The sequence below is a fragment of the Numida meleagris genome, chromosome 5 (assembly GCF_002078875.1).
Source record: "Numida meleagris isolate 19003 breed g44 Domestic line chromosome 5, NumMel1.0, whole genome shotgun sequence".
Lineage (NCBI taxonomy): Eukaryota > Metazoa > Chordata > Aves > Galliformes > Numididae > Numida > Numida meleagris.
The window spans coordinates 566,912-591,669 of NC_034413.1; the positions used below are offsets into that span (position 1 = coordinate 566,912).

Consider the following 24,758-nt stretch of genomic DNA (forward strand, 5'->3'; position numbering starts at 1 on the left):
CATTCTGGGGAGATGTGGGGAGCCCAGGAGAGCGCACGGACGCAGCCAAGGCAGCCTGCACAGCACCGGGCGGGCTCTGTGCCACGTGGGAAGAGGAGCGGACCCCAGTGCAACCCGAGCGCTTACCTTCTGCATTTGGCCTGAAGGGCTATGACCAAAGAATGAAAGCTAGAGAGAAAAATAAAAACAAAAATAAAAACTGAAAAGGGGAGGGAAAAGAGGAAAAAATGGAAGAGAAGAAAGAGAGTAAGATTTTACAGTGTGTTTAGCTGAGAATAAGCCATGGTTACAGACAGAGTGCAACAAATCTTTGTGTTGGGAAGCAATACCGGCTGCGGGGTGACCCCGAGAGCTGGCGTCTGTGCTCAGCTCAGGTGGTTACCTGCATCCCTTGGGGCATGGAGAACTACGGCCCAGCTGCAGCCTGGGGCAGGCGGGCAGGGAGAACAGCAGCTGAGGTCTTCTGATACTTCAAAAGTATGCACTGCTAAGGTTGGAGCTTGATTTTGGGCAAGAGTTCAGCTCAACAACTATTGTGCCTGTGGTAACGGGAGATTCAGACTGCATATAAGGAAAAAAGTTCTTTACGCTGAGGGCGGTGAGGCTCTGCTCAGGCTGCCCAGAGAGGTGGGGGTGCCCCATTCCTGCAGACAGCCCAGGTCGGGGGCCGGGCTCTGAGCACCTGGTGGAGCTGTGGGTGTCCCTGTTTGTTGCAGGGGGTCGGACCAGATGGTCTGTAGAGGTCCTCTCCAACTCAAACGATTCTAAAATTCTATGACTCTATAATTCTATGATTTTACTTGAGCAAGTTCCCTCTTGTCTATTGCTCTAGGAATAGATGGTTTCACATGAGGGCCATGTTAGGGCAGAATTCAGGTTACGGCTTGGCTGGAACTGAAGCTGTGGGAGGAGGAGTGGTGCTGGGCATGCGGGAGCTGCCTCTGTGCAAGGTTCGTGTGGGAGCTTTGGGCACCGCAGCGGTGTGGCCGAATGCACAGGGAGAGAACTGCGAGAAGGTAATTTATTCACAACATCAGTTCTTGTAAGATTATTTTCTTGGCAAAGGTGGAATGAAGATATGGACATACACACATTGTATAACATCTGCTTCATCTGCACGCCCTTACCTTTTCCTCTAACTCTTTTATTTGTCTTTTTTGGCCTTCAATTCTTTCTTCTAGCTCTTTAATTCTCTGTTCAATTTAAAATTTAAGAAAAATATATTAACCAACCAAACACAAATGTAGGCAGAAGATGTATTATTTTCAGGGATATGACTTCTGTATACCTCTTCTAAAAAACAAATGTGTGTTTTAAGCTGTAGACGAGTCCTCTATTAGAGCAGCGTCACACACCACTCGTGACAAACCCACAAAAGCCAAAATGCCATTTCAAGGGAGGCTCCGAGGCAAACCAAACCCAGCCCCAACACCAGAGACCCCCGGTTCAGCCCTGCAGAAGCAGTGTGGAGCTCACTGTGCCCCTGCACCGAGTGCCTCCTGCCCGCTGCAGGCACGTACCTGCTGGGCGTGTTGGACGAGCTCCATGCGCTCGCGCAGGATTTGGGCATCCCTCTCCCGCAGCTCGCTCATCACCTGGCGCTTCCACTGCTCTACCGCGCTCTTCAGTTTCTCTTTCTCCTCTTCTGAAAGAAGTTCGGAAATTTTGGCTCCAGCTTCTTGCTGCAGGGCATCATAGAGCATGGCTTCTAATTCCAGAATTTGCTAATCAAAAATAATATATATGGCTGTCAGCTCAACCTGGTCACGGGTCAGTGGAGGGTTTTGTGGGGAACTGATCATCCTTCCCCTGTAAGACAAGGGGAGGGTGGAGGGCGGTGTGCTAAGCCCCGCACAGGGCAGCACAGAGCTCAGTCACAGGGCAGTGAGCAGTGTGGCTGCTGGGAGGGCCCTGGTCCCTCAGCGTGCCACCTCAAGGTACGGGTGTCAGCTCCTGCTTCCCTGGAGTTGGCAGACAGCCGTGCAGAGAGAGGGAACAGACAAAATAGTGTGGTTGGAACCTCTGGGCCGTTTGAAAATGCCAGAGATGTCTGCTGTGATAATTCAGCTGAATTCAAAACCAGCAATTTACTCTATCTGAGGTGGCTGTTGCTGTTTTCTTATTATGACTTAGCAGAGTCAGGACAGAGTAACACTGGTATTTACAAGAATAACAAAGAATTACACATCAGAGCTGCAGACATGGGTGAGACCAGCAGTAGTTGCTGTGTCTCTGCAGGGATGGTCGTGCTGGGACATACAAGAAGGTTCTCCTTCCACTTGTAGCAATAACCCCAGCAAGCTGGCTGACCATAACTGCCCTAACAAAACCCCGCTGCTGGGAACACGTTGCACCTTTGGGCCCCACACCTTGCTTACACACCATTATACCTCTCTGATTCTATTGAGTTGTAAAGAAAATGGAAAGAACTGGGAAATTCACTGTCTTTGGGGCAGTTGTACTCTGTGTGACAAAGCGTTTCTTGGAACAAAATCCTCAGCAGCAATCAAAGGAGTGAAAACTGTGCAAAAAGCGTGGCGGTTCCGGCTGGTAATCGGCTTGGCTGTGGCTGCGGGGGAGATTAGCGGCAGCTCATCTTGGGGAGCACAAAGGGAACATGGAAGTGAGACAAGTTACACAAATCAAAATGGATGTTACCATTGGAATTTCAGGGAAGAACAAAGCTTTCTGGCTGCATTTGTGCGCATTAAGAAAGCCACTGCACTGCCTGAGAGTATGGGGAAGTGCAGATAATCCTCAGCCAGTTCTACATGGACAAAGACACGCTTCATTATGCTTCTTCCTTCTGCTTGAGTGGCAGATAAGGACCAAGCTGAGCATTTTGCCAAACCAGGCTTAAATCATCCACACAGGACCAGAAAGTGTACTGAAATCTCTCCCAAGTGGTTTGACATCTGAGTAGATAATGGGTTTCCGAAAAAGAGGCATAAAAACCCATTGCTTCTCAGGAAGCATAACCGTCCTCAAGATTTAAAGGAATCCAAAAGAATAGGCTAGATTTGTAAGTCAATGTATGCATTTATGTCTTCAATGACTATCTATGTACTTTAACTGGAGGAAGCAGAATGGCTGAGGGCTGAGGAGGTGGTTGAAATGGCAGAGGATCAGTTAGTGTGCAGTTTCATTTCAAGCGTGCAGAATCACATAACATCTCCAGGTATTTTGGTAGCAGAGACCATAATCTAAGATCTAAGAAAAAGTCTATGCTAAAATCTCTGTTTTAGAAGGAAAAGCACTGTCATTACCTACAACCTCGGCTAAATTTAAATTTGTGTTTAATAACTTTACATGTAGATCCTAATCCTGCAGGGACCATGCAAACCCAAGGACCACCATCCATAAGGAGCTCATTAGGAGATCAAGGTGCAGAGGATTTGCTTAGCATTCCTCCCATGCAGTCCTTGGGTCACTCATGAGCAGCACTGGCAGGAGCAGAGAGCTTTCCTGGAGACAGCACACCACGCACATTACAGGGGGGAAACGGATCCCGCTGGCACGGCGCGGTCCTCACCTTGTTTGCCTGGTCCAAGGACTGCTTCCTGAAGTCCAGCTCCTCATCCAGGTAGCCCTTCTGCTTGCTGAACTGCTCCTGGCACGCAGGGAGGTGCGGTCAGTGCTGTGCGTTCCTTTTGTTCCTTTCCCCCCCTTCTCACAGTTCCACCACCCCGTTCCCATACCTTTTCATTCTCCAGATCCAGCATCTTCTGCTGCAGCGCGGACTCGGTCACCTCAATCTGCTGGAGCCACTGTGCACACAAAGAGAGCAGCGGGTGATGCAGGGCGGAGGCTGGGGCTGAGGCACGCGGCCTCAGGCAGCGGTCAGCCCTTGCTTCAGGGTGCGCCTGCGCCCTGCAGACACGCAGTTAGCTCCACTAAGGGGAAGGGGGAGGATGGAGCCTACTATGACACCTTCACTTTTGTAAGAACTGATGACGGAAAAAAGCGTTAGTTCAGAGTTTACCGTTTGCCCTCCATCATTTCCCTAATTAAGTAACTTCTTAAAATAAATAGTTTCTGCACGTGGCTTGGAATTTTCTCTTTATTCTGACAAGAAGCCGTGCAGGTGTAGTGCCCCACAGGGAATCATGGCCTCGGTGAAAACCCTCTGATTCATCCCCAGTGCCTCCAGCAGCTGTTCTGGGTGCTGGGGCTCACCAGGGGCTCCGCAGCCATTACCTTTTCAGCCAGCGTGAGAACCGTCCTCGCTTGTATGACAACGACTTGCTCCTCATTGGTCAGGTTCTGCACAAGACCAGAGCAGAATTACAACAAGTCCTGGCGCCTGGCTAGTAACCCACCCCTGGGCCACTGCTGCATGAGATAAATACGGAATTAAATACATTCAAGCAACAATAAACTAAGGCAAATAAAAATAGTATTGCAACACAATATTGCTGTAGCAATAGCTGTAACTACGAACGCTGACCGGTGGTCATACAGGTGGTTAGTTCTTCTGAAACTCTGGCATTAAGAAAAAAGATGCAGACACCGGATCTCGTTTTTGTCCAACAGGGAATAAACGCAGCTGCACCGCTCAAAACCAAGCTTCGCGGGACGTGCTGTTAGAAGAGATGCTGTCCTACGTCCTCAGCCTTTCCATGCATGCACAACAGGTGTGATTGCTGGCACAAGGCTGGAACAGTGCACTGCTGCTCAGCAGGGCTGGGAGGAGGAGCCCTGGTCACGGCACTAACCTGCCATCACTGCTTCCAGTCCTGCATGCACTAACAGATGCACGGGGGTTGTCTTTCTGCCTTTCCCAGGGTCAGCCTCGCTCACTGGTGCTTGGGTTTATGTGCATGTCTTTATTCCTCACATCCCAAAGATTTTAGGATATTTCATGCTTCTGCCAATACAAGCATCACTAATTGCAGCAGCAGTAAATATTGCTAATTACTTCAATATCTTCTGATTCCTCCGCTAACTCCTGGCTTCAGGGCTGTGTGGAGGGGCACAGGGTGTGGGTCTGAGTGGGGCAGAGAGAGGTGCCGGCCTGAGTGCTCCGAGCAGAGGCACTGCCACGTGCCCCAGGCACAAGGACACTGCTACACACACGTGTGTGGGTGTATGTAAGATGTCTGTGCACATAATCACTTCAACTTGATAAAGGAGAAACGCTTTCAAGTTTCTTACTGTTTGCTGCTGCTTCTCCTACCGCTGCTGTAACTTGTTGTGTAATATCCTGCTTACACTGAAACGCTTTTGGTATTAGACAAAACTAAAACACACAGCTGTTAAAATGGAAATGTAAAGCAAATGCGGAGAACAAACCATGTGTGAGCAGTGGTGAGGAGAAAAAGAAGCACGAAAGCCAAAGTTTCAAAGTGTTTTCAAAGTCATTCCTTGGCAATTTAAAAGCAATATTGTGGAACTGAGATCCTGCGTGGCACTTGAAAGAAGGCAGCCAACGAACACCTTGACAAGCCGGGGAACGCACAGCATCTAGCCCAGTGCTCGCACTGCAGGCAGCTTTGGCCATCGCAACCCAAGCAGCTTTGCTACAGTAAAGGTAAGGACAATGCGTACCAAAGCATGCACAATATATTAAAGGAACATACACTTACGGCGTTATCCCCTAAAATGTCCAATTTTTTCATCAGCTCTGCCACTACTATGTCCTAACAAGAGAGGAATGGAAAACCAGGAGTCAGAACAGTGTCAGTTTTGATTTAGAGAAAGGAGAACCAGAGGCGAGGATCCCTTACTGTGACACCTTCTGCCTCGCAGTAAACCTGGAGAGGGCTTTTCCCCTCCGTGAAGGGAACGTGGTGGAAGTTGATAGCAGGCGATCTTCTTTCTCTCTCCTGGAAGAACAGCGATTGTCTGATTATTGCACGGTTGTTATTGTTACATGCAACGGGATTGCCTCTAGCAGCCGTGGCACGAGCTCACCTCCAGCTCCAGGATCCTGAACTCCAGGAGCTCGTTCTGGTCTTTGACATCCTGCACGTCGTGCTTCAGGCGAGCCTCCTCTGCTTCCATTTGTTTTATCTGTATAAGAAAGCAATATGCGTTATACCCATTTCTGCATTCCCTAAGCAACAGATGTTATTTGAGTAATACCAGGAGAGGCGCTGGGCACCTTTTCCACAAGTTCTTGATTCCTTCTGTACAGTGCTTGCTTCTCCTCAATCCACTTCATGTCCTGGGAAACACACATGGTTGATAGCATGGGTGAAAACTGGCACAAACACAGCAGCACCCAGTTCATTAAATCACGCATACAGAGAAGAATGATGCTGCATAGGAAACTGCAACTCTGTTATTGCCAGTGATACAACTGAGCAACTTTTCAGTCTTGTCTAATGAAGTCTGTAGTGCACAAATGGAATTTAAAAACTCTAATGACTAAAAAGAACTCTTTCAGATTAAAAAATGTGTGCCTTCAAAGGGCCATGTCCAGCTGTCCAGTTCCTGTAAGATTTTGCCCACGCTGGATGCAAGTCACAGGTGTGTGGGCTTGGGGAGTACAGCCAGCAGCCTGCACTGGGCACTCCCTCCTGTCCTCACCTCTGACAGCTTTCCCATCTTATCCCCCCTTCAGCAAAGCAAACTCTTACGGAGCTACAAGGAAAGCTGGCAATGAAAGCTTGCTGTAACACACACAAACTGAACATTTTGTTGGAGAATGGCCATCATTCCCTCGTGCTCCCCCTGCCCGCCCCATGCTGCAGCTGCCCCTGGGACTGGGGGGGAGGGACCGGGGTCATTACCTGGCCCTGCTCTGCCAGGGCCTTTTCCAGGTCCTCTATCTGAGCCTGGGATCGGTGTATCTCTGCTTGGAGCTGCTCACGTGTCTGTAGGAGAGGAGGGAAAAACCACACGGAAATAAATAAGTAAACAAAACTTTCTCTACAAGCCGAAAGCTCACACAGGTACAGAAAACGCTTAAAACATCAAATACTTTTAACAAATCTTTTTAAAAGTTCTACAGCAGAGTAAATTTGCAGCTACGCATGCAGCGTTGGCCATTCATTGTAGAAAGAAGCCTACAAGATGGCACAACAAGTTGAAGATGAACAACATCCCAGTGGGGAGGTGCTGGAATGGTGAACGATGGATGACTTCTTGCAGCAGAGCACGGCAGGGTGCAGCTGGCAGCCCTCCTGGCTCCAGAACCAGGTGTGTGACAACAGCAGGGTAACGCGTGGGTTCATGTCAACGTGAAAACAAGTGCAAGGAGCGATGTGGGACGCAGCGGGGTGCACACTGCGTGAGCAATGCCGCACTGACAACGTGCGCTGCTCCCTGTGCCCTTCCTTTTGCTCTTACTGCACGCTGTGTAATTTTCACCCATGCTTGTAGCTTCCTCCTTAAGTAGCCAGAACTTCCCTACATGTTTGCTGCAGAGTACAGGTAGCTGTCATTAGCTGTTTTATTCATCAAATGCTACTTGTACAGAACGTTTTCCTTTCTCAAACCATATATCTGTGCTCTATCCTGCCATTTACAAATGAAAATGATCCTTTCTTTGTTTGCTTTGCCTGCATGGTTCTCTTAGGCTTCAGATTGTCAGCTCAAAGCAGAGCTTGTTCCTTGCTGGCTGTGTTCCCCCTTGCACTCTGCACCCCAGCAGCTACGTGACACAGGATGTCCTCGTAGCACAGAGCAGATTCCTCATGACCAGGATGTCTTACACCCGATGAACAAATGCCACTCGAGGCGGTGAAGCCACGTGGCCATGTGAGCCAGGCGGGCAGGCAGAGCTGCACAGGGCACTTGGAAACCTCACTAAGAACATGAATTTTGGGGTTATAATCCTTTAAATCATGTTATGAAGAATCACATAATTTGATGGAATCCAGAGGAACTGAGTAACAGGCATTATGCATTTAAGGTCAACCATACTGGATTTTTATGGAAAGAGAGCTGAATTTTAAGGATTTCCCATAAAAAATCTGGCTGAATTTCTCTTAATCTGATCTGAAGTGAAAACAGCAGTGTGCTTTCACTGCGGTCCACTCAGTGAGCAGTGTGGGCCCCAGCAGGCTGGGCAGGAGGGAGGGGATGGAGGGGATGGGAAGGGGATGGGGATAGAGATGGGGATGAGGCCCCCCCATGGGACCCCCCACTGTGTGCCTGGAGCTGGGACCCCCACTCCCGCAGCCCAGCCAGGTGCCGGAGGGCAGCTGACACCCTGAGGTGTGAAGAGGTACAACGAGCACGGTGCACACCACAACAGCCCTTTAGTGCATGTAATATAAGCCATTTAGACCTTAACTTCTCGCTCTGCATCCAATGTTCCTCCGACCTGTTCCTGCAATAGGGCGTATGCGCGCTGCAGAGCCTGGTACTCCATCGTCAGCTGCCGGAACCGCAGTTCTGTCTCTTCTTTGGCCATGCCCTGAAATTGTTAAAAACAAACCTGATTTGTGCCAGGTGCTTATTGTTTTAATCTGCAACAAGAGTTAAAAAGTAAAAAAAAAAAAAAAAAAAAAAAAAAAGAGATGAGTGGATAATTGCTTTCTCTAAAAGTGCTTTGGTTGCTACTATTAGAAAGTGGTTTGGGAAGTGCAGTATTAGAGCCCCGTTCGTGTGCTCTCACACTGGTTCTCTTCTGTCCATAAGCACCTCTTGCATGCACCTTAATAGAATAAAATTTGTAATTATATCAAAGAAATAGAGAGAATTTCCCCCACTCTGAGAAGATAAAAACTTCCGCCTGATTCACACACCCACGACTGAATGATCCTTTATTACTTTACCAGGCAAAGCCACCACATTTAAAGGTGAAACCACAGCTCTCTTGCACGACTATAGGTTTCCAGTCTGGAGAATAACCCACACCTGACATCTCACTCGATTATTAAGACATGAATCTGGAGATAACAATTGTAGAAATGGCAACAGCAACAGGAAGAGCACCTTTCATCTTCCCTCCCCTCCTCACAACACCCAGCACTGCGCGCTTCCATGTCAGGCTGACCGCAATATTTCACTCAGCATGAGATGAAACGACACTGTGGGTGCATGCAGAAACTCAGAGCTATCTGAAAATGTCAATAGAAGAGTGAAAAATAAATAGGCTCCGAAAAATAGATCCAGCCTCCTGCAGTGCAGCACGCACCTGGTAACCACTCGTGTATCTTTGAGGATAGAAATATGAATTGTTTAGGTTCCCTTTCATAACCAACAGATCTAATTGCAACCCATGAAACAGACAAAGTGACAGATGAGAAACTGCAGCTATCGTAGCCTGCAATGGCTGCTGTCACCGTTAGGAAGTTGGGTTTGTTACAAGGCTCTCGTTAAGCTGAGGGGCAGCAGTCAGAGCTGCCATGCACTGGGGAGTGCATTTGTAGGGAAGCAGTGCGCAGTGCTGGAAACAATCCCTTCCCTTCATTACACACGCTAGGAGCCCCAGAAAAGACACATCTCCAGAGCATGGCAGGGAGCACAGCGCTGCGCTGGCTGTGGAACCCCAGCACAGCACAGGCACCACTGCTCACAGCTGCACTCGTGCCGAGCTCCGGATGACAGAGGAGAACTGGCATGCAGGCTGTGTGCAGGAATCTCTGTGGGCACAGGCCTTCCTTGGGGCACCCAGCTCCTCGGGCTTATGGGACCTCTCCTCTACAGACCCACTCTAGATCCAGTGCTCTTAGGATTATAGTATTTCCAGTTTGGCTAAAAGCAGTGAAGTTACCAAAAATCCAAGACCCAGAAACATTAACCATCATGCCCAGTGGGACATCAGCACCAGTCTGTAATTTAATGGTCAGAGCTGACCAGAAAGGAACAGACCAGGAGTTCCATTGCACGGTAACAGCGGGGTTCAGTGCCCAAAACACGCTGCCCAGATGTTGCTGCACAGCTCTGTGAATACCTCTTCCAGGTCATCATCAGGGGTGCATGGGGTCTGGTCCGTCCGATCCGTTTGATATGAGATAGAGGAACCATCGGACTCCAAAGAGGCTTCTTCGTCGTAGCCGAAAAACGTCTCCACCACCGGCTTCTGGCCAGAGAGAGGTGTCAGTGTGCCCCTGCACCGTGCCCCGTGCTCAGCAGCTGGGCCTGGGCAGGGATACAGGAACCTCTCCGTACCCTGCAGCTCGCAGGGTTTGTGTGCGCACACCCTGGGGGACACCACCCCCAGCCCTGCCCCAGCTTGCAATGGGGCCCTGTGTCCAGATCCCACTCCTCCCCCCACCCTCGCAGCCATTGTGCCCACTATGCCCATCACAAACCGATGTTTCTTTGTTTTTTTCTTTTACCTTAGGAATTCTTGTCATTTTTTTCCTTTGCTTCCTATACCTTAACAGCTTATCACGTTCCTGCAAGAGCCAGATACACAAGTGAGCTGCTTTCAGAGAGCTGTTGTTTGAGTCCACAGCAGTGTTCATAGTCACGAGGCAACCAAAGAGCAGCAATGGCAGTGCTGGATGGGTTTTAACTCTGTCCAGCATCTTCTGAGTTTGCGGTAAACAATTCTCAAATGCTTTTCATAGTCATGAAAATCCAAATAGCAAAAGAAAACCGACTGCCACCAGCACAGCGTGTGGGCAGCACAGGCACCGCTCTGCGCCCAGCTCCGTGCTGCAGCTCTGTGCAGCTCCGCTCTGCCCTGGGACAAAAACACTGCCCAGCCCTGCGACTGCCCTGTGCCATGCATGCAAGTCATTGCCCAAACCGCACAGAATTCTGAGGCTGTTTGCAATGAGCACGTCCAAAAGCCAACAACATTAACAACAAGCCCAAGCCAAACCCGCCCTCGTTCCCCAAGGATCTGCAGCTCTCAGTGACTCTGATGAAGGGGTTGAGCCTGTACTGCTGCCAGCCAATTTTTCTCTTTGCTGGTAATTATGACTCTCTTCATAGAGTGCTATTAATTTTTTATTGTGCTGATTATTTTATTATTATTATTCTGGATGGCACATCCAGGCAAACTCTGGAGCTGAAGAGCCAGTGAATTTCCACAAGGACGCTCCCCCACCGCCCCACCTCAGCCCTTTGCTGCAGGGTGTGCTGCTGCTGGCATACCAACAGTGTGCCCCTCCTGCGTTATCCACAGTGACAGAGAAAATCAAACGCTTGCTTTTTGCTTGGCAGCATAAGCTTCGTTGTGCATATAGCAATGGAAAGCAAAACAGTACAACTTTTTTGGTACATACTGGTGGCTAAACTTAATGAAATCTTCACCACCAGCAGCAAAGGGATGAGCTGTGCAGGGCCCTGCCAGGGGTGGTGCTGTGGGTATGGTGAGGCAAGGCTGGAAAACAGCACTGCAGTGTGGCGGAGCTGTTCCGGAGATGGGCACCACGTGCTGTGCCACCGGGACGAGCTGGCCCTGCCACCATTTGTGGTGTCCTCCAGACAGGGGAAAGCTTTCCTCTCCCAGCAGAGCCCTGCTGCACACTGACACTGCATTGCTGTCCAGAGAACAACAACTGCTGATAGGGCCTTCAGTGGCAACGGCACTGGGACAGACACTGAGCTGCTTTGCTGTCCAAAGAGGGAGGAAAGTGGCAATAAATGTTGTCCCTTGTGTGCTTTTCATGAGATGCAATTTAAAGGACGCAAAAAGATGAGGGTAAAGTTAGCGTCACACGTACCATCACACTCTTCACGTAGCCAGCAGTTTCCAGGGTCTAACCAAAAAAAGAATGAAATAACTTCAGTAAGAGTGTATAAAAAGAACAACCCACAAATAAAACAAACACATTTTTCTTGAGGAGTGTTCTGATCACGGTATGTGAAGCGCTTTCATCTGCTCTTTTCAAAGACTGAGCACAAGTTAACAAAGAAGAAAAAACCGAAGCACAATGCTGCTGAACATCCCCTGTTTATGCAGCAGCTTCCTCAGGCCTGGTGCTGCTCTGGCTGAAGGAGCTTGGGCTTTGCTGGTGCAGGATCCGGCCACTGGTGTGCCTGCTGGGAGTCGTGCAGTGGTTGTGCTGTGCAAGCACTACGTGGGATGGAAGGATTCTGCCCAGACGCCGTACCACAGATAACTTAGATTCAGGTCAGTGGGTACTGATCACACAGACAGCAGCCGTGGTTCCTCTGCTGCTGTGCCCGCTCGAGCACAGCACCCCAGATGTGCCCTTCCTTGGCCTCCCTTCCTTTGTATGTGCCCTTAGTTGGCCTCGTGTCAGTGTGGCACCGTTCCGCCTTACCTTGGAGAGCTCATCAATGATATTCTGCTGTTCGATGATTTGTAGTCTCAGGAGATCCACTTCTCTTTCTTCCTGGCTGTGGTCGAGGTCATTTAAGGAGCTCGGTCTCCGTATTGCTCCTGCTCTTTGCCTCTGAAAGAAACCCATATGGCAAAAGAGGAAACGATCCAGTGGCTCTGCCAAAGAGCCGCATCCAGCCTTTCCCGTTCCCAGCTACTAATGCATGCATCTAGCGGCTGTGCTCGCAGCTGCCCCTCGCTTCTGCCCACATCCCGGGGTGTTCTCCTGCTGGAGAAGCACTCAGGGGGCTGGGGCCACCAGTGCTGCCTGCTGCATTGTGCACTCGTGTCCACCCCCAGCAGCCCGGGTTGCTGCGCTCTGGGATGGTGACGGGCTGAGGTTGGCCCCGTGGTGCTGACGTCTGTGAGTGTCACCAGCAACAGCTGCTGCTGACGGCTGCCAGCAGGGCTGGAGGTAACACTGGAGGGGAAAGCAGAGCACTGCAGGTATGGGCTCCCTGGGGGCGATGGGGTGACCCTGGTACAAAAGCCAAAGCTGAAGCGAGCTGCTTTGTGTTCGCGTTGTAACAGTGCTCTGTGACCAAGCAGCCGTCCGATCAACACACACAAAGCTCACACAGTCCATTTTCTTCTGAACTACTGTTCTTTAGGGCAAAAATAAAGCATGTTGGATAAAACAAAACAAGCTCAGGCCACAAACCACTCAGAGCATCACAGCAAACGATGGAAAGAAGGGGCTCCCGACGGCCTCGCACGCTGCGGTGCCGCTGGCGTGTTGCCCTGTGAGCGTGGGTTGCCTGTTCTCCTGGGCTGGTGCTTGCTCCCAGACTTACCATTGCTATGTTTTCCTGCGTTACAAATTTTAATTTGTTTTCCATGCGACGTAAGGCGTGTGACAGCTCCTCATTCTTCCTGCTGAGGCGCTTGTTTTTGTCCAGGATGGGCTTGTACTGGCTTTCAGCTTCTCTGAGACGTTTTAACTGAAAAATGTAGAGAGAACTGAACCTCAGGAACAATTATTTTTTATCAAATACATAAATGGTTTTCTTTAGCTGTCATAATAGCAGGACTTTCTCCTAATACATAGCAGAATATATCAGGAAACTCTTGGCATAGCCCATAGGAAAGTGGATCGTTTCTTGCTCGTGAGATGCGCAACAAATACACCGCATGGGGAATGTATCGACTGAAAATAATTGCAATGATTCTTGCCAATTCCATCTTTAGAAAGTCATTGTTTTCTCAACAAAAATCAGTGCAATTAGTGCGGTGTGCCACCGTCGTGCCCGCCCTGCCGCTCACCAGCTCGTTCCTCTCCTCCGACAGCAGCGCGTTGCGGTCCTCCAGCTTCCTGATGATGGCGCTCAGCTCGGCGATTTTCAGTTGGAAGCGCCGGGCATCCTTTTCATCCAACTGCTGTTCCTAAAACAAAGATCAACTGCAAATAACTGCTCCTAAGTGCGCAGGGAATATCAGCGCTTTTCGAAGCCCTTTCTTATCCCGAATCCAAATATTTCAAAACTATCGGAGGGAAGAGTGTAAGCTACGCCTTAGTGGAACTGACCACCGAGAGCTGCAAGATGGGACCGATGGAAAGGGAAGTGTGAAAATGTAACAAAGTATGCAAATGCAGAAGTATGTATATGCAAATACAAAGTCACAAATGCTAAACTTGGAAATATAAAAGAAAATATAAAAAATGAGGCAATGTTTCCAATGTATGCCACTGTTGAACTGAGTGTTTCAGACACGTCACCCACTCCGAGGACTTTGTTATAAGAAGATGGTATTAAAAGTACTGACATACGAATGGGGAAAATCCATGCAATTATACCATTGCATAAGCTCTCTTCCATAAAGCTGTGGCCCTTATTGGGTTCTATAGGGTCACTCGTAAAGCAAATGGGGTAGCACTTTATCTGAGCGAAAATGCTTAAATCAAATTATAAAAGAAGAGAAATACAGGTAGGCGTTCTCGTTCAGAATCAGAGAATAGTTACATCTATTTACAAGTGTGACGTGCTATTTTTTCCTTCTCTAGTACTTATTCTGACGTTTGGCAGAAGTTGAGCACAAATCAAAACAAGCAAATTAGTGTTCTCAGTCCTGGTGGCACTTTCAGGAGGTCTATGATTCCTCATTCAACAGGTGCAGGAGAGGCTTGGAATAAGGAACAAAATAGATCGCTTCGCTCATGTGTGAGTATTTACACTTCTACTGAGAAAATTAAGGCTGTTGCAAAAGAAATCTTGATGAGAATCAGCAATGAAGAAAACTGGCATATGTGAGACATACAAGGTTAGTTAACTGAAGCTTTCTACTATTAGCAAATTAAGGCAAAAGCAGAAAGGTGCTATTGTTACGATTAAAAAAAAAACATGGTGAAAAGGTGACTAAAATTTAATGTTTTGGATATTGTGTTGTAGAAAAGAGATAGGAAAGAAGAGCTTAACAGGTTTCTAATTTACTTTCTGGCCCACTGCAAGCAAGTGCACACAGCAGCACGAGGATGGAGCGGGCAGGGAGCCGGGGCAGCGCGGGGCTTCCCAGTGCTCGTGCACCGGTCACCTTCACCCGCCTCCCTCCGTAAAGCAGCCTTGCACATCTGCTTGCACAGTACACTGTCAGCAGTTCCAACAGCTAGCACACATACATTACTTGGTTAGAAAAGCATTTGCATCATTTGTTGGCAAGAATCGTGTCAAACGGTCAAATCAAGGCGGGTGGTAGAAGAATGGTACAGTAAGGAAAGGAAAGAAGAAAGAGATGAAAATTTTCACCCCGGTATCAAAAACAAACAAAGGAAACCAGAAAACAAAACGACAAAAAAGCAAAAGCTCTCCCATAATTTGGTCCGGTTTTAAATCTTAAACATTCAGATCATGAAGGAGAGCGAGAAATGAACGCGTCTCCGTTTCCCCTGGGTTACTATGGGAAAGCTGTTGCTCACAGTGCACTCATCAAGATTCTGTCATTGGGTGTCATTTGGTCATTCTGCTCGTTTGTTTAGGTGAAACCACGTGAAAGTGCTTACGGGGCTTCCCGAATGATCTGAAGCGTCTCCTGCACCACTTGCATAAGGAAGTTCCCGCTTGGGGCTGCCCAGGTGCCGGTCAGACTCTTTGATCTGGGACAGTTGTTCATCTAAAGCCTCCTTTTGGAGCTGCAGTCTCTGGGCATGCCCGGCTTGAACCCCTAACTCTCTTTCCAGCACGTAGACTGCTCTGTCTTTAAACTTAATCTCCTCCATCTATAAGGAGAACAGAACACAATCACACACACATGCAGCAGCTCGGCCGTACGTAGCCCCACCGCTGCCACAGAACCGTTCCGCAGAGCCAACCCCTCGGCACGAAGCAAACCCTCCTCTTGCAAATACAGCAGCAAGGAATAATGGACAATGAACAAACCCAGCATTGCTTCAGTCACTCATGAGCATTGTGCGTGCACGTGTGGCTGACCGCTCCTGGAGACCACCCCAGCTTTTCAGAAGTTTTTCATTACAGCGACTAGGAGACAACCCGCATTCTCCATAGCACTTCAGAACACCCCTCTTCACTTCGATGGACAACAAAAGTAAAAGGGGGAAAAAAAACGGATTCTTAATTAACTTTAAAAGAAATGAAGTTAAAACTTAAGCATTTTCAGTGCCCAAATGTTTTTCATTTTCTTTCCAAAAGCTGCCCACGTGAGTGATTTTCTTAATTATCTCCTCCCGTGAACGGTTTCCATTGCACAGTGAGCACAATGAGCGCGATGCACAACCTTCAACACTCCAGTGGTGACTGCACAGCGTTCTGCAGGGCGCTGCTCTTCCCTCTGCCCCTGTGCAGGTGGCTGCACCCAGAGCTGAGCCCATTGCTGCTGGGGAGGCTCGTGGGCATGCAGCTGCTGCAGCATCAGTGGTCGAGGACAGAGCTCTGGGTTCTTCTGGCCGCTGTCCCATGTTGGGCACTGCCGTTCCCTTGCAGTGGGGCAGCCCTGGGCTCCTTTGGGCAGTGCAGATGGGACGGGGCCATGCTTGCCCAAGGACGAGTGGCTGGGCACCTCCTGAAGCATTTGTCTGCTTGCAGCTGTGTGCAATGCTGCAGCATGACCTCAGGCTCTTCCCAGCTGCGTTATGTTCATACACATAATATGTGAAGTGTTAATTACACATACACACCTCTGGGCGGCCACATGTGCTTACAGGGGAGGTTCTGGGAAGCAAGAGATCATTAAAGCACATCCCTTAAAGCATCTGTTGGCTTTTCCAAACACAGTACGTGCATCCTGGATGCATACGGTTGTAAGCAGTTCTGAAAATTTACACATTTGATTTAAAGGGACAGTTTTAAAATGTGGCCTGCTCAAATAAGAACATTTTGCCGTGTGAGGACTGGACTTGATAGTTTCATCGCTTTTTGATGGTTTTGTCTGTAACCTGGAAAACAATGCGAAAACCTGGAAAGAAGTGGCACAACTTATTGACAGATCTCCCCAAGGATCCTGTCCCTAAATCCCACAGGAGCCACCTCTCAGAAACAAGCACAGTACAGGTTCTCTTTGAAAAATGGTGCAAATCAGAGCTGTTCAGGTGCATTTTAGTATGGGTGCTCTCGGGAATTCCCATTAAGGCAATGATCTGCTAGCTTTGACTCAGGGATGTCTATAGAGGTCCTTCTGCTAAATATCTAAGTAGAATCATAGAATGGTTTGGGTTGGAAGGGACATTTAAGATCACGTAGTTCCAACCCCCTGCTCTAGGCAGGGACACCTCCCTCCAGACCAGGTTGCTCACAGCCCCATTCAGCCTGGCCTTGAGTGCTTCCACGGAGGGGGCATCCACAGCCTTGCTGGGCAAAGGGATCTATAGAGATTGATATGGACATATAAAGGAAAAGATAAGGCTCCATCAAATGATTATTTGCTTAAAATAGGCAGAATGTTGGTGGTTATCTCTGTTTTTGTGAGAACAAAGTCCAGGTGCTACACAAACAACACCTTAAGAGGAATAAAGATATGGCAGAAAATGCAAAGGATTTGCAACACGGTGTATCTTCCAGAATAAACTATAAGAACATGTGGAGAACAGCTGAGGAAGTATCAGTGGCCATGTTTCCTTTCTTAGGATGAAGTTCACATTCAAGAAACACGTGTAACAATTTGATGCTGCCATCTCACTATTAAAGTGAAATGGTATAGAAGCAGTACCAAAGGAAGGAAGCATTTCACTGACAGTATTACCCAGCACATTTCTTCCTCACATCACAGACATTAAGAGGAGGGTAAGAAGAGCTCCCTGGCAGCAGTGCCAGCCATGAGCACAGCTGATACCAGTTATGCAAATCTGATCCCATGCATAGTACAACGTGTTATCCTCTCCTTGTTCTCTCCAGTGCAGTTCCTAGCACAGTTTCACATTTAGCTGGTGTTAAGCCTTATGGTTCTTTTAAAATGTATGATTTCCACAGTGATTTTAAAATCCATGTGTAGGTTTCCCTGCTTGGTAAATTTCTACTTGTGATGTTCTTGGGGCTTTGCAAATTCCGCAGACACCAGCGGGAGTGTGGCTGCATGCTGCAGAGACGTGGTCTAAGAAGGGCAGCCCTCTGTGGGCAGCAGCTGAGATGTCAGTGAGAGCAGCCCTTTGCAGCAGAACCATTCCCCAACAACCTCCCTGCCAGCACCGTGTCCCAGGTGGCACCTAGGGAATGTGAGGGGACAGCCAGCAGCTGGGAGATGCGAGGGGACGGGGTGGCTGCAGGGACAGGTGCCACCCCATGGAGCAGGGCTGTTTGCTCCCTGCTCCACATTCCCTGAAGGTTTTCCCCAAGCTCCCACAGAAGCGTGTGCAGCAGCCTGATTGCCCTGGAGATACATGTCAGTAGAGATGGCTGTTGCTGATGAGCAAGTCAATCAGCCTTGGCCAAAGGCAGTGCTGTGATATGGCAAATTTATACAAGATTTTGTACAATGCAATACAATGCTTTGCATTGCATGGATAGACGGGGGATGGCAGAGGCATGCCTGCAGAATGCTACTGCAGAGCAGCCAGCAAATGCGGCTGGAGGTGCTTAAACCCACTCGTGCTCCTGCCCACCAGCTGCAGCACGAAGCAGTGCTGGGTGCCGTCACTGCAGATGATGGAAAGGCAGCATGCACAGAGCGCACACAGTGCACAAGCTGGCTGAGATTTTGCTGTTTTTGTGACCATAGAAATATGTCCTTACTTCAGCAAAGTGTTCCCACCTCTGCCTCTTGCAGCAGTAACATCACTGCCACGCGTGCACAATGAGAAGGAGTTTTAGGAAAGTCCAATTCATTCAGCAGCATGGCTCAGCCACAGCACTGGCCAGAGAAGGACTCCATCTGCAGACAGATTGAACTCCAGCTACACCTCACCAAACCAAATGTTTGTGATGTGCCCAGGGAATGCAGCATGCCCAGCAATGCCCCGCTTGCACATGGATGGCGATAGGCTGGGTCAGATCCAGCCCTGCAAAGCACCTGCATTCCCAAGTGGGGTGGCATCAGGTGAAGGCCATATGAATGTATCTAAATTCATGCATCTGCTGTTTTGAATTGTTTTGAAATGTACAAATTAAAATTTGAAAAGAAGTTTACTAAAACCAGAAATTCTTCAGAAAGAGCAGTGCCATAGGGACTTGTTACCATCTGCACTATGACTCTTGTCTTTTACATGAACACCTTGGAAGCATCTGAGCCGGGAGCAGCTCAGCTGGGTTAGCTGCACCTCTCTGTGCGCAATGGAACAATGAGAATTCCCTTTCCAAACAAGCTTTCCCAGGCTATGCACAGACACATTTTGCAGCTAAGCCTGCTCTGTCAGATGTGCTTTGGAAGTAAATATGAAAATGAAAAACTTGAGCACGGAAAACTGTACCTGTCAGCCACGAATAATTTCAGAAGATTATCATAAGCTGACGGGTTAATATCACTGCAAACCTACAGGGGAATGAGTATAAAGTATTCTTCTCCATTCTGAAGAAATAAAAAAGCAGCATTTTCCAAGGAGATAAATAGCACTTTGCTCGAAAGTCACTTCTCCTGTTTGTTAAACTGACTGAATAAAGCATCCTCCATGAGTCAGGGAGCCTCTAAAGCCCCGATGTGAAAGCACCCACAGGCAGAACGGGTGCCTGCTGCAGCCGCCATGGGAGTACACAGCTGCCCACAGTGCCCTGCGTGTTCCTGCGTGCTGTGGGCGGCCACGAGATGCAGGGAGAACATTTATTGGTGGCCTCCATCCAAAAGAGGAAAAATGGACTGGTTTTCAGTAATCGTTTGAAGGTTTTGAGAAGTGCTTCCCTTTCCCAGAGAACAGAGTTTTCCATGGAGCACGACACTGGCTTGGAACATCACGGCCCTCCCCTGCGAGGTGCCAGCAGCTCCACTGAAACCAGCTGTGGCCAGGTCAATGGAACAGAGAGTGCTCAACGTCACTCAGGAAGCACTTAGGGCCTGGTAAAATGGTGGCATGGCGTAATTTAATTAGTACGGTTAGATAATCTGATTCATTGAAGCAGGAATAAAAAAAGTTTGATTTTCAAAGGCAATTTAGAAAACATAATGTTCAATCACTCTATTCCTTATAACTAAGACAATATTTATTTTATAACTTCTACATTAGAGGCCATTAGCATGGATTTTATTGTAATGCCTTAACTTTATTTAGGATGTACATTAGCCATCCTTTCATTGTGATGTATTAAATCAATGCATCCAGCAGTGTATGTTCAGAGAAGAATTACTTACACTGCAGGATATTTGAACAGCACTGACAGACCAGTTGGTAATAAATTATTTTAATATCCTCTCCTTAAAAAGGAAATAATATATGAGGGGAAAAAGCAATGTGAAGTCTGAGGGCGCGGGTGGCTGAGAAAAGGGTGCGCAGCGCTGCAGGGTGCTCAATGGAGCGAGGCCATGCTGCCTTGCCTTCACGTGGGGCTGTTGTTTTGCTGGAGCTTGTTTAGTTGGCTTTGATTTGGCTTTCTTAGCGTTAATAATAGCCAAGTGAGAAAGGGATAGAAGAGACATTCATGGGTTTGTCCTGAGACACTGTATACCTTAAAAAACATGGCAAACCCAAAAAGATGGTAGCACCAAATAAATGCTGAAGCAAAACCCAAAATACACATCATGGGAGTATGGGTGTGAAGTTTGTTCCCGTGTTCCTGGGAATGGTAGCAAAGTTAAGAGAGACAGTCCTGCAGATGGGCTGTGCCGCACTCAGAAGGCTGTGGGGGAATGGCAAGGCAAGCAGCCAGCTGCCAGGGGAGGAGGAACTGCTCCAAACTCCTGGAAGTGGTGGCCTGCCAGGTTTGCTTGCAAAGACTTCCCTCCTGTGGGCAGCTCTCCTGTTTTTCAAGTGGCACAATCCATTCTAACATCCCCAACTAGCTTCAGAGTCCATTGGATTTATATTCTGAAGCTGATGGTGTGTAGCCTTTGAGATCCAAACTGTCGTGCCTGAGACTCAAATGGTTTGAGGAGGTGATCGAAACACACAGATGCAGCAAGGCTCAGATGGAGCCACAAAATGGGACTGCCACTGTCAGCCCTGGGGGAAAGACACCAAGAGGGGACACAGAGGGGAAAACTCTTCCTGAACTCCCTGCAGAGCAGTGGGGTCACCAGCTCCAGGCTGTAGGGCTCAGGACTGTAGGATGCAGAGAAAACAGCATTTTGGAATTGCATAAACCTCGTTATGGAATGTTCACAGGAACCAGCAACGGCAGGGAAAGGGAGGGATGGAAGTTGGTCAGTGAGGAACAAAGGGTGGGGAAAGAGTAGGGGAAAGGGAGGAAAGGCTGCTGGGGGCCAAAGGCATGGCTATTCTGTGGGATTCCCCTGGCACAGCTGGCAACCAAAGGCCTGTTCCTCACCTCTGAAATGAGACCAATACCTATAAGCACTGACAGAGGTAAAAAGAAGCTCCATACAAAAACATCCTATAACAGGTTTAAAAAAAACCATTTTGACGTCACTGTTAGCAAACAGAAAACTGATCTGGAGTAAGCTCCAAAAGTTTGGAGTTTGCCCATCCTCATGCATTTAACGCAGTCCAGCACTTTCATTTAATTGCTATCAGTTATAGAAGCATTAGTAAAAACATAGACACAGAGAGCAACACATACCAGCCTGCGAATTTCTCTCTCACACTCCCTCTTAATTCTGGTGATTTCCTCTTGGTGCAGGTGATACACGCTCCTTATCTCCGCGGCTTTAATTTTGTCAGCTTGGATGACCATAGTTAAAGCCTCTTCCACTTGTTTCTTAGCCCCCTTAAGTTCCGAAATTTCCTGCTGCATTTTTATTTTCTCTACCTCGAAGCCCCTCTTGGCCTCCTCCTTGGCCTCTGTGAGCAGCACGGTTTTCACCTTGTCGGGAGCCCCGTCGCGCACAGCAGTCAGCAGGGCCTGGAGTCTCTGGATTTCGTTATCTTTAATTTTTATTACTCTAAGCAGTTCGGCCTCATGCTGTCTCAGAAGTGCTTCCCGAACAGCTTGGAGCTCCTTCATTTTCTCTTCGTGAAGTTTGACTTTGAGCTCTGTGACCACCACTGTACTTTTGTGCTGCTCGTGCTCTTTGATTTGCTTCACCTCCTGATTCTTCTCTCTCTCCAACTTGCTGACCTGTATGGACAACCAAAAAAGAGCAGCATTTTTACAAACAATATGATTACCAGAAATTATTGAGATAATCTAAGGCTGGGATGGATCACTTTATTGTATGAGACACTACTGTTGAATGTCTATGCCTGGGAGGTAAAGGCTAGCCTGCTGAGTTGGTGCTACTGATACAGAAGTTCAAATGTGCTTTATCTCAGGTGCTTTAAGAACCCTTTTCAGAAGAGCTTTCAGGTGTGAATGGGATCAGCAGGCTCTGCCTTGGCTGCTCTGGCATCAGACCCATCCCTTAGCAGACCTCACCGCTCCCCCTGCCTTCGTGCTGTACACTTAAAAAAGAGAAATTTCCTCTCTTGAGGCATGTCATTTGAACAAAATGCACAGTACAAAACTCTGCGCTACAGGGAAAAGGCCTTTACAACTTGTGGGAAAGGCTCTTCATGCCACACGGTGCTGCTGGACTCTAGGCTTGGGTGCTCTGTGAGGCCCTTGGGAGCACAGCTGCCCTGCAGCGCAGCTGGGGGCTCAGGGCTGTGCGTGGCTCCAAGCACACCAGAAACACCTGGAACACTTTTGTCACAGCCCTGATGAGATCCGTCCCCTCTCACAGCTGTTCACCTTGTAGCTAACAGAGCCGGTGTAGCTCCACGTAACCAAACCTGGCGGTGGCGATGGGTAAAAAAAACCCTTCAAATACAACTGGTCCTCTGTGTGGTGTGGCTATGAACCACTGCACTTCAATAAGGCACTAAGATAAAGATTCTTTTCTTTAATTCTGACCATTGTAGCTGTGAATATAGCCGTGTACCTGGGGGGTTATGCTTGGATGTGCACCCCCAGGAGAGTCAGTGTTGCTGGCAGCAGCCACCAGTGCATCCTGGGGTACCAGTGTCACATGTCCTAAGGGAAAATATCCGCCTCAGTGGAAGTGGGAGCAGCACAGTGGTGGGCATTGCACTGTAGAGCATGTCCAGCATGCATCTGCAGTAGCATTTGTGGTGTTTGCATAAGTGACCGTTTCCTTTGAGCAGGTTTGCTCAGGGGCAGGGAGTGCACTTCCATTTGCTGTCTTTTCTGCCCTGAGTTGTTTATTAGATCAGTCTGTGCATATATTTAAATGCCAAGATTAAGAAGTGAATATTCATGATTACTTACTTACTGGGAAAAAAAGGTCAGGTGAATTCTTTTTAGTGAAGCTGCATTTGTCTTCCTATGATGACACAATAAGGTTTCCTTGCTAAGAATATGCCTAGGTCTGTCTCCCAAATGAGAGCACTCTATAGAACCAAACACTGCAGCTGCAAAGGAAGAACTGTGACATTACAGAGAGCTGGGAGAAAGTAATTTGTGAATAGAGGAAAAAGAATCCTGACAGCTCTGTAGAAAAGACTTTTCTTTCTCAAGAAGTCAGCCTAAGTGCTAATATCTGCATATTTTAATAATCCCTTGCAGTCTCAGAGACTTTAATTTGCCTGATTTAGTGCCCCAGAAGCATTAGCTAACATGTAAGTATAATAGATTTCTGCAAGAAGCACAAAACCCAAATGAACTAAGCATTAATATCCAAACACTACACGAAGCGAATGCTCAGAAAGTAGACTAACATGTCTGCAATACAAGCTATGAGCAGGATTATGTTTAATACACATCTAAGAATTAGCCAGCACCTTCCAGAGAAGCCTGAGTCTTTACTTTACTTTCCAGCTGGGTACCTGCAGGTGCCCTCCTGCCACATCCCCTGGGGATGCCCGAGCACAGACCTGAACAGTGATGTCTGCACACACATGTGTGGGGTACAGAAAGCCTGGTGGCAGCTGCTGTGAAGCCCTACACAGCTGCATTTTATCAGATGCTTTTTCAGTGATGAATTATGCATTGCAAATAACCAATTGTACCTGACCGCAGAAGGGTCAAATGATATTTCAATTTAAAACCGTAGGGGGAACTCAATAGAAGCTATGATGAGAACCCTTGTATTAAAAAGGACTGGGGAAGACAGCGGGGAGGAATGTAGGGTCCTTGGTCTTAAAGCTGCAAATTCTGCTTCACTGCAGAATTATTGGTAGATGTTCTATTAAAACATATGTGTGCGTGTTGCCTTCGCAAACTTCCTTAAAAATTAGAATCATAGTCTACAATGTCGAATTATGATGCAGTTTAATGGAGAAATGGGGAACATAATCCTGTGCGTGCAGGACAACGTGTGTCTCTATGGGGTTTTTCCCCCTGGCTCACCAGGCCCAGCTCTGCAGGGCCGTATCACTGTCCTGGGGCCATAGCTCTGGGTTTGGACGCGGGGCACCTTGTGCTGCAACACGGGGGGAACCATTCCAGAGCACGATGGAAGGGGTTACCTCGCTTCACACAACAAGTTGGTCCCCGTCGCTGCAGCCATGTATTTCCCAAGGCACGTACCAGCTGGCTGTGCGTCGGGCAGAGGGCTCTGAGGGGTGGGAAGGAGCAGGCTGCCCCAGTTCAACTGCCGGGGACAGGGGAGGACGCACACCTTACTCTTCTCCTGCTGGAGCTCGATCTGGATGTCGGTGAGCTTGGCCCGCAGCTCCTCGTTGGCGGCCTGCAGGGCGGCCAAGGCGTCGGGCCTGGCGCGGCTGCTGCCCCTCCTCGACATGGTGCGGCCCCGCGTCCCCCTGCGGTGCTGCTCCTCGCGCCGCTACATCTTCTCACCCGCCTGCAGGGAGGGAAGCACACGAGTGAGGGCAAGGCAGGCCAGGGCAGGGCTGGGCGTCACCGCCGGGCGTTGGCATCCTCTGTGGGACCTGGGGGGTCTCTCTTGGGCTGCTCACACGCGTGCCCACGGCCAGCACCGCACAACCTCCCTGAGACGGCCCTCTGATCAGACAGGTGGTTTGTGGTCAATAAACATTTCTGACAAAAACGGGCTTGCTGCCACGCGACATCAAAGGATGGGCTGCATGTCAGCGTCTTGCTCTATACTGCCCGAGGGG

General features: G+C 48.6%; 1 protein-coding gene across 1 annotated transcript; it reads right to left on the bottom strand.

Annotated features, from left to right (window-relative positions):
- Positions 79–24,479, bottom strand: JAKMIP3 (Janus kinase and microtubule interacting protein 3). Its single transcript, XM_021400533.1, has 21 exons — positions 24,299–24,479; positions 21,301–21,798; positions 15,192–15,407; positions 13,460–13,579; positions 12,991–13,137; positions 12,138–12,269; positions 11,574–11,609; positions 10,236–10,295; positions 9,848–9,976; positions 8,237–8,365; positions 6,735–6,818; positions 6,104–6,166; positions 5,914–6,012; positions 5,727–5,825; positions 5,580–5,639; positions 4,198–4,263; positions 3,699–3,767; positions 3,533–3,610; positions 1,521–1,724; positions 1,128–1,193; positions 79–199 (listed from the first exon to the last, which is right to left on the bottom strand). Exons 1-21 carry the CDS (start codon positions 24,419–24,421, stop codon positions 149–151), a joined length of 2,529 nt encoding a protein of 842 aa, XP_021256208.1. The 5' UTR covers positions 24,422–24,479; the 3' UTR covers positions 79–148.

What these genes read in the sequence shown, in the direction of transcription:
- JAKMIP3 (XM_021400533.1), bottom strand. Translation starts at nt 24,421, where the DNA reads ATGTCGAGGAGGGGCAGCAGCCGCGCCAGGCCCGACGCCTTGGCCGCC. An exon ending in TCATTGATGAGCTCTCCAAG is followed by an intron (nt 11,610 to 12,137) that starts GTAAGGCGGAAC and finishes TTTTTTGGTTAG; the next exon opens with ACCCTGGAAACTGCTGGCTA. An exon ending in TAGGGGATAACGCCGTAAGT is followed by an intron (nt 4,264 to 5,579) that starts GTATGTTCCTTT and finishes GGTCTTGTGCAG; the next exon opens with AACCTGACCAATGAGGAGCA.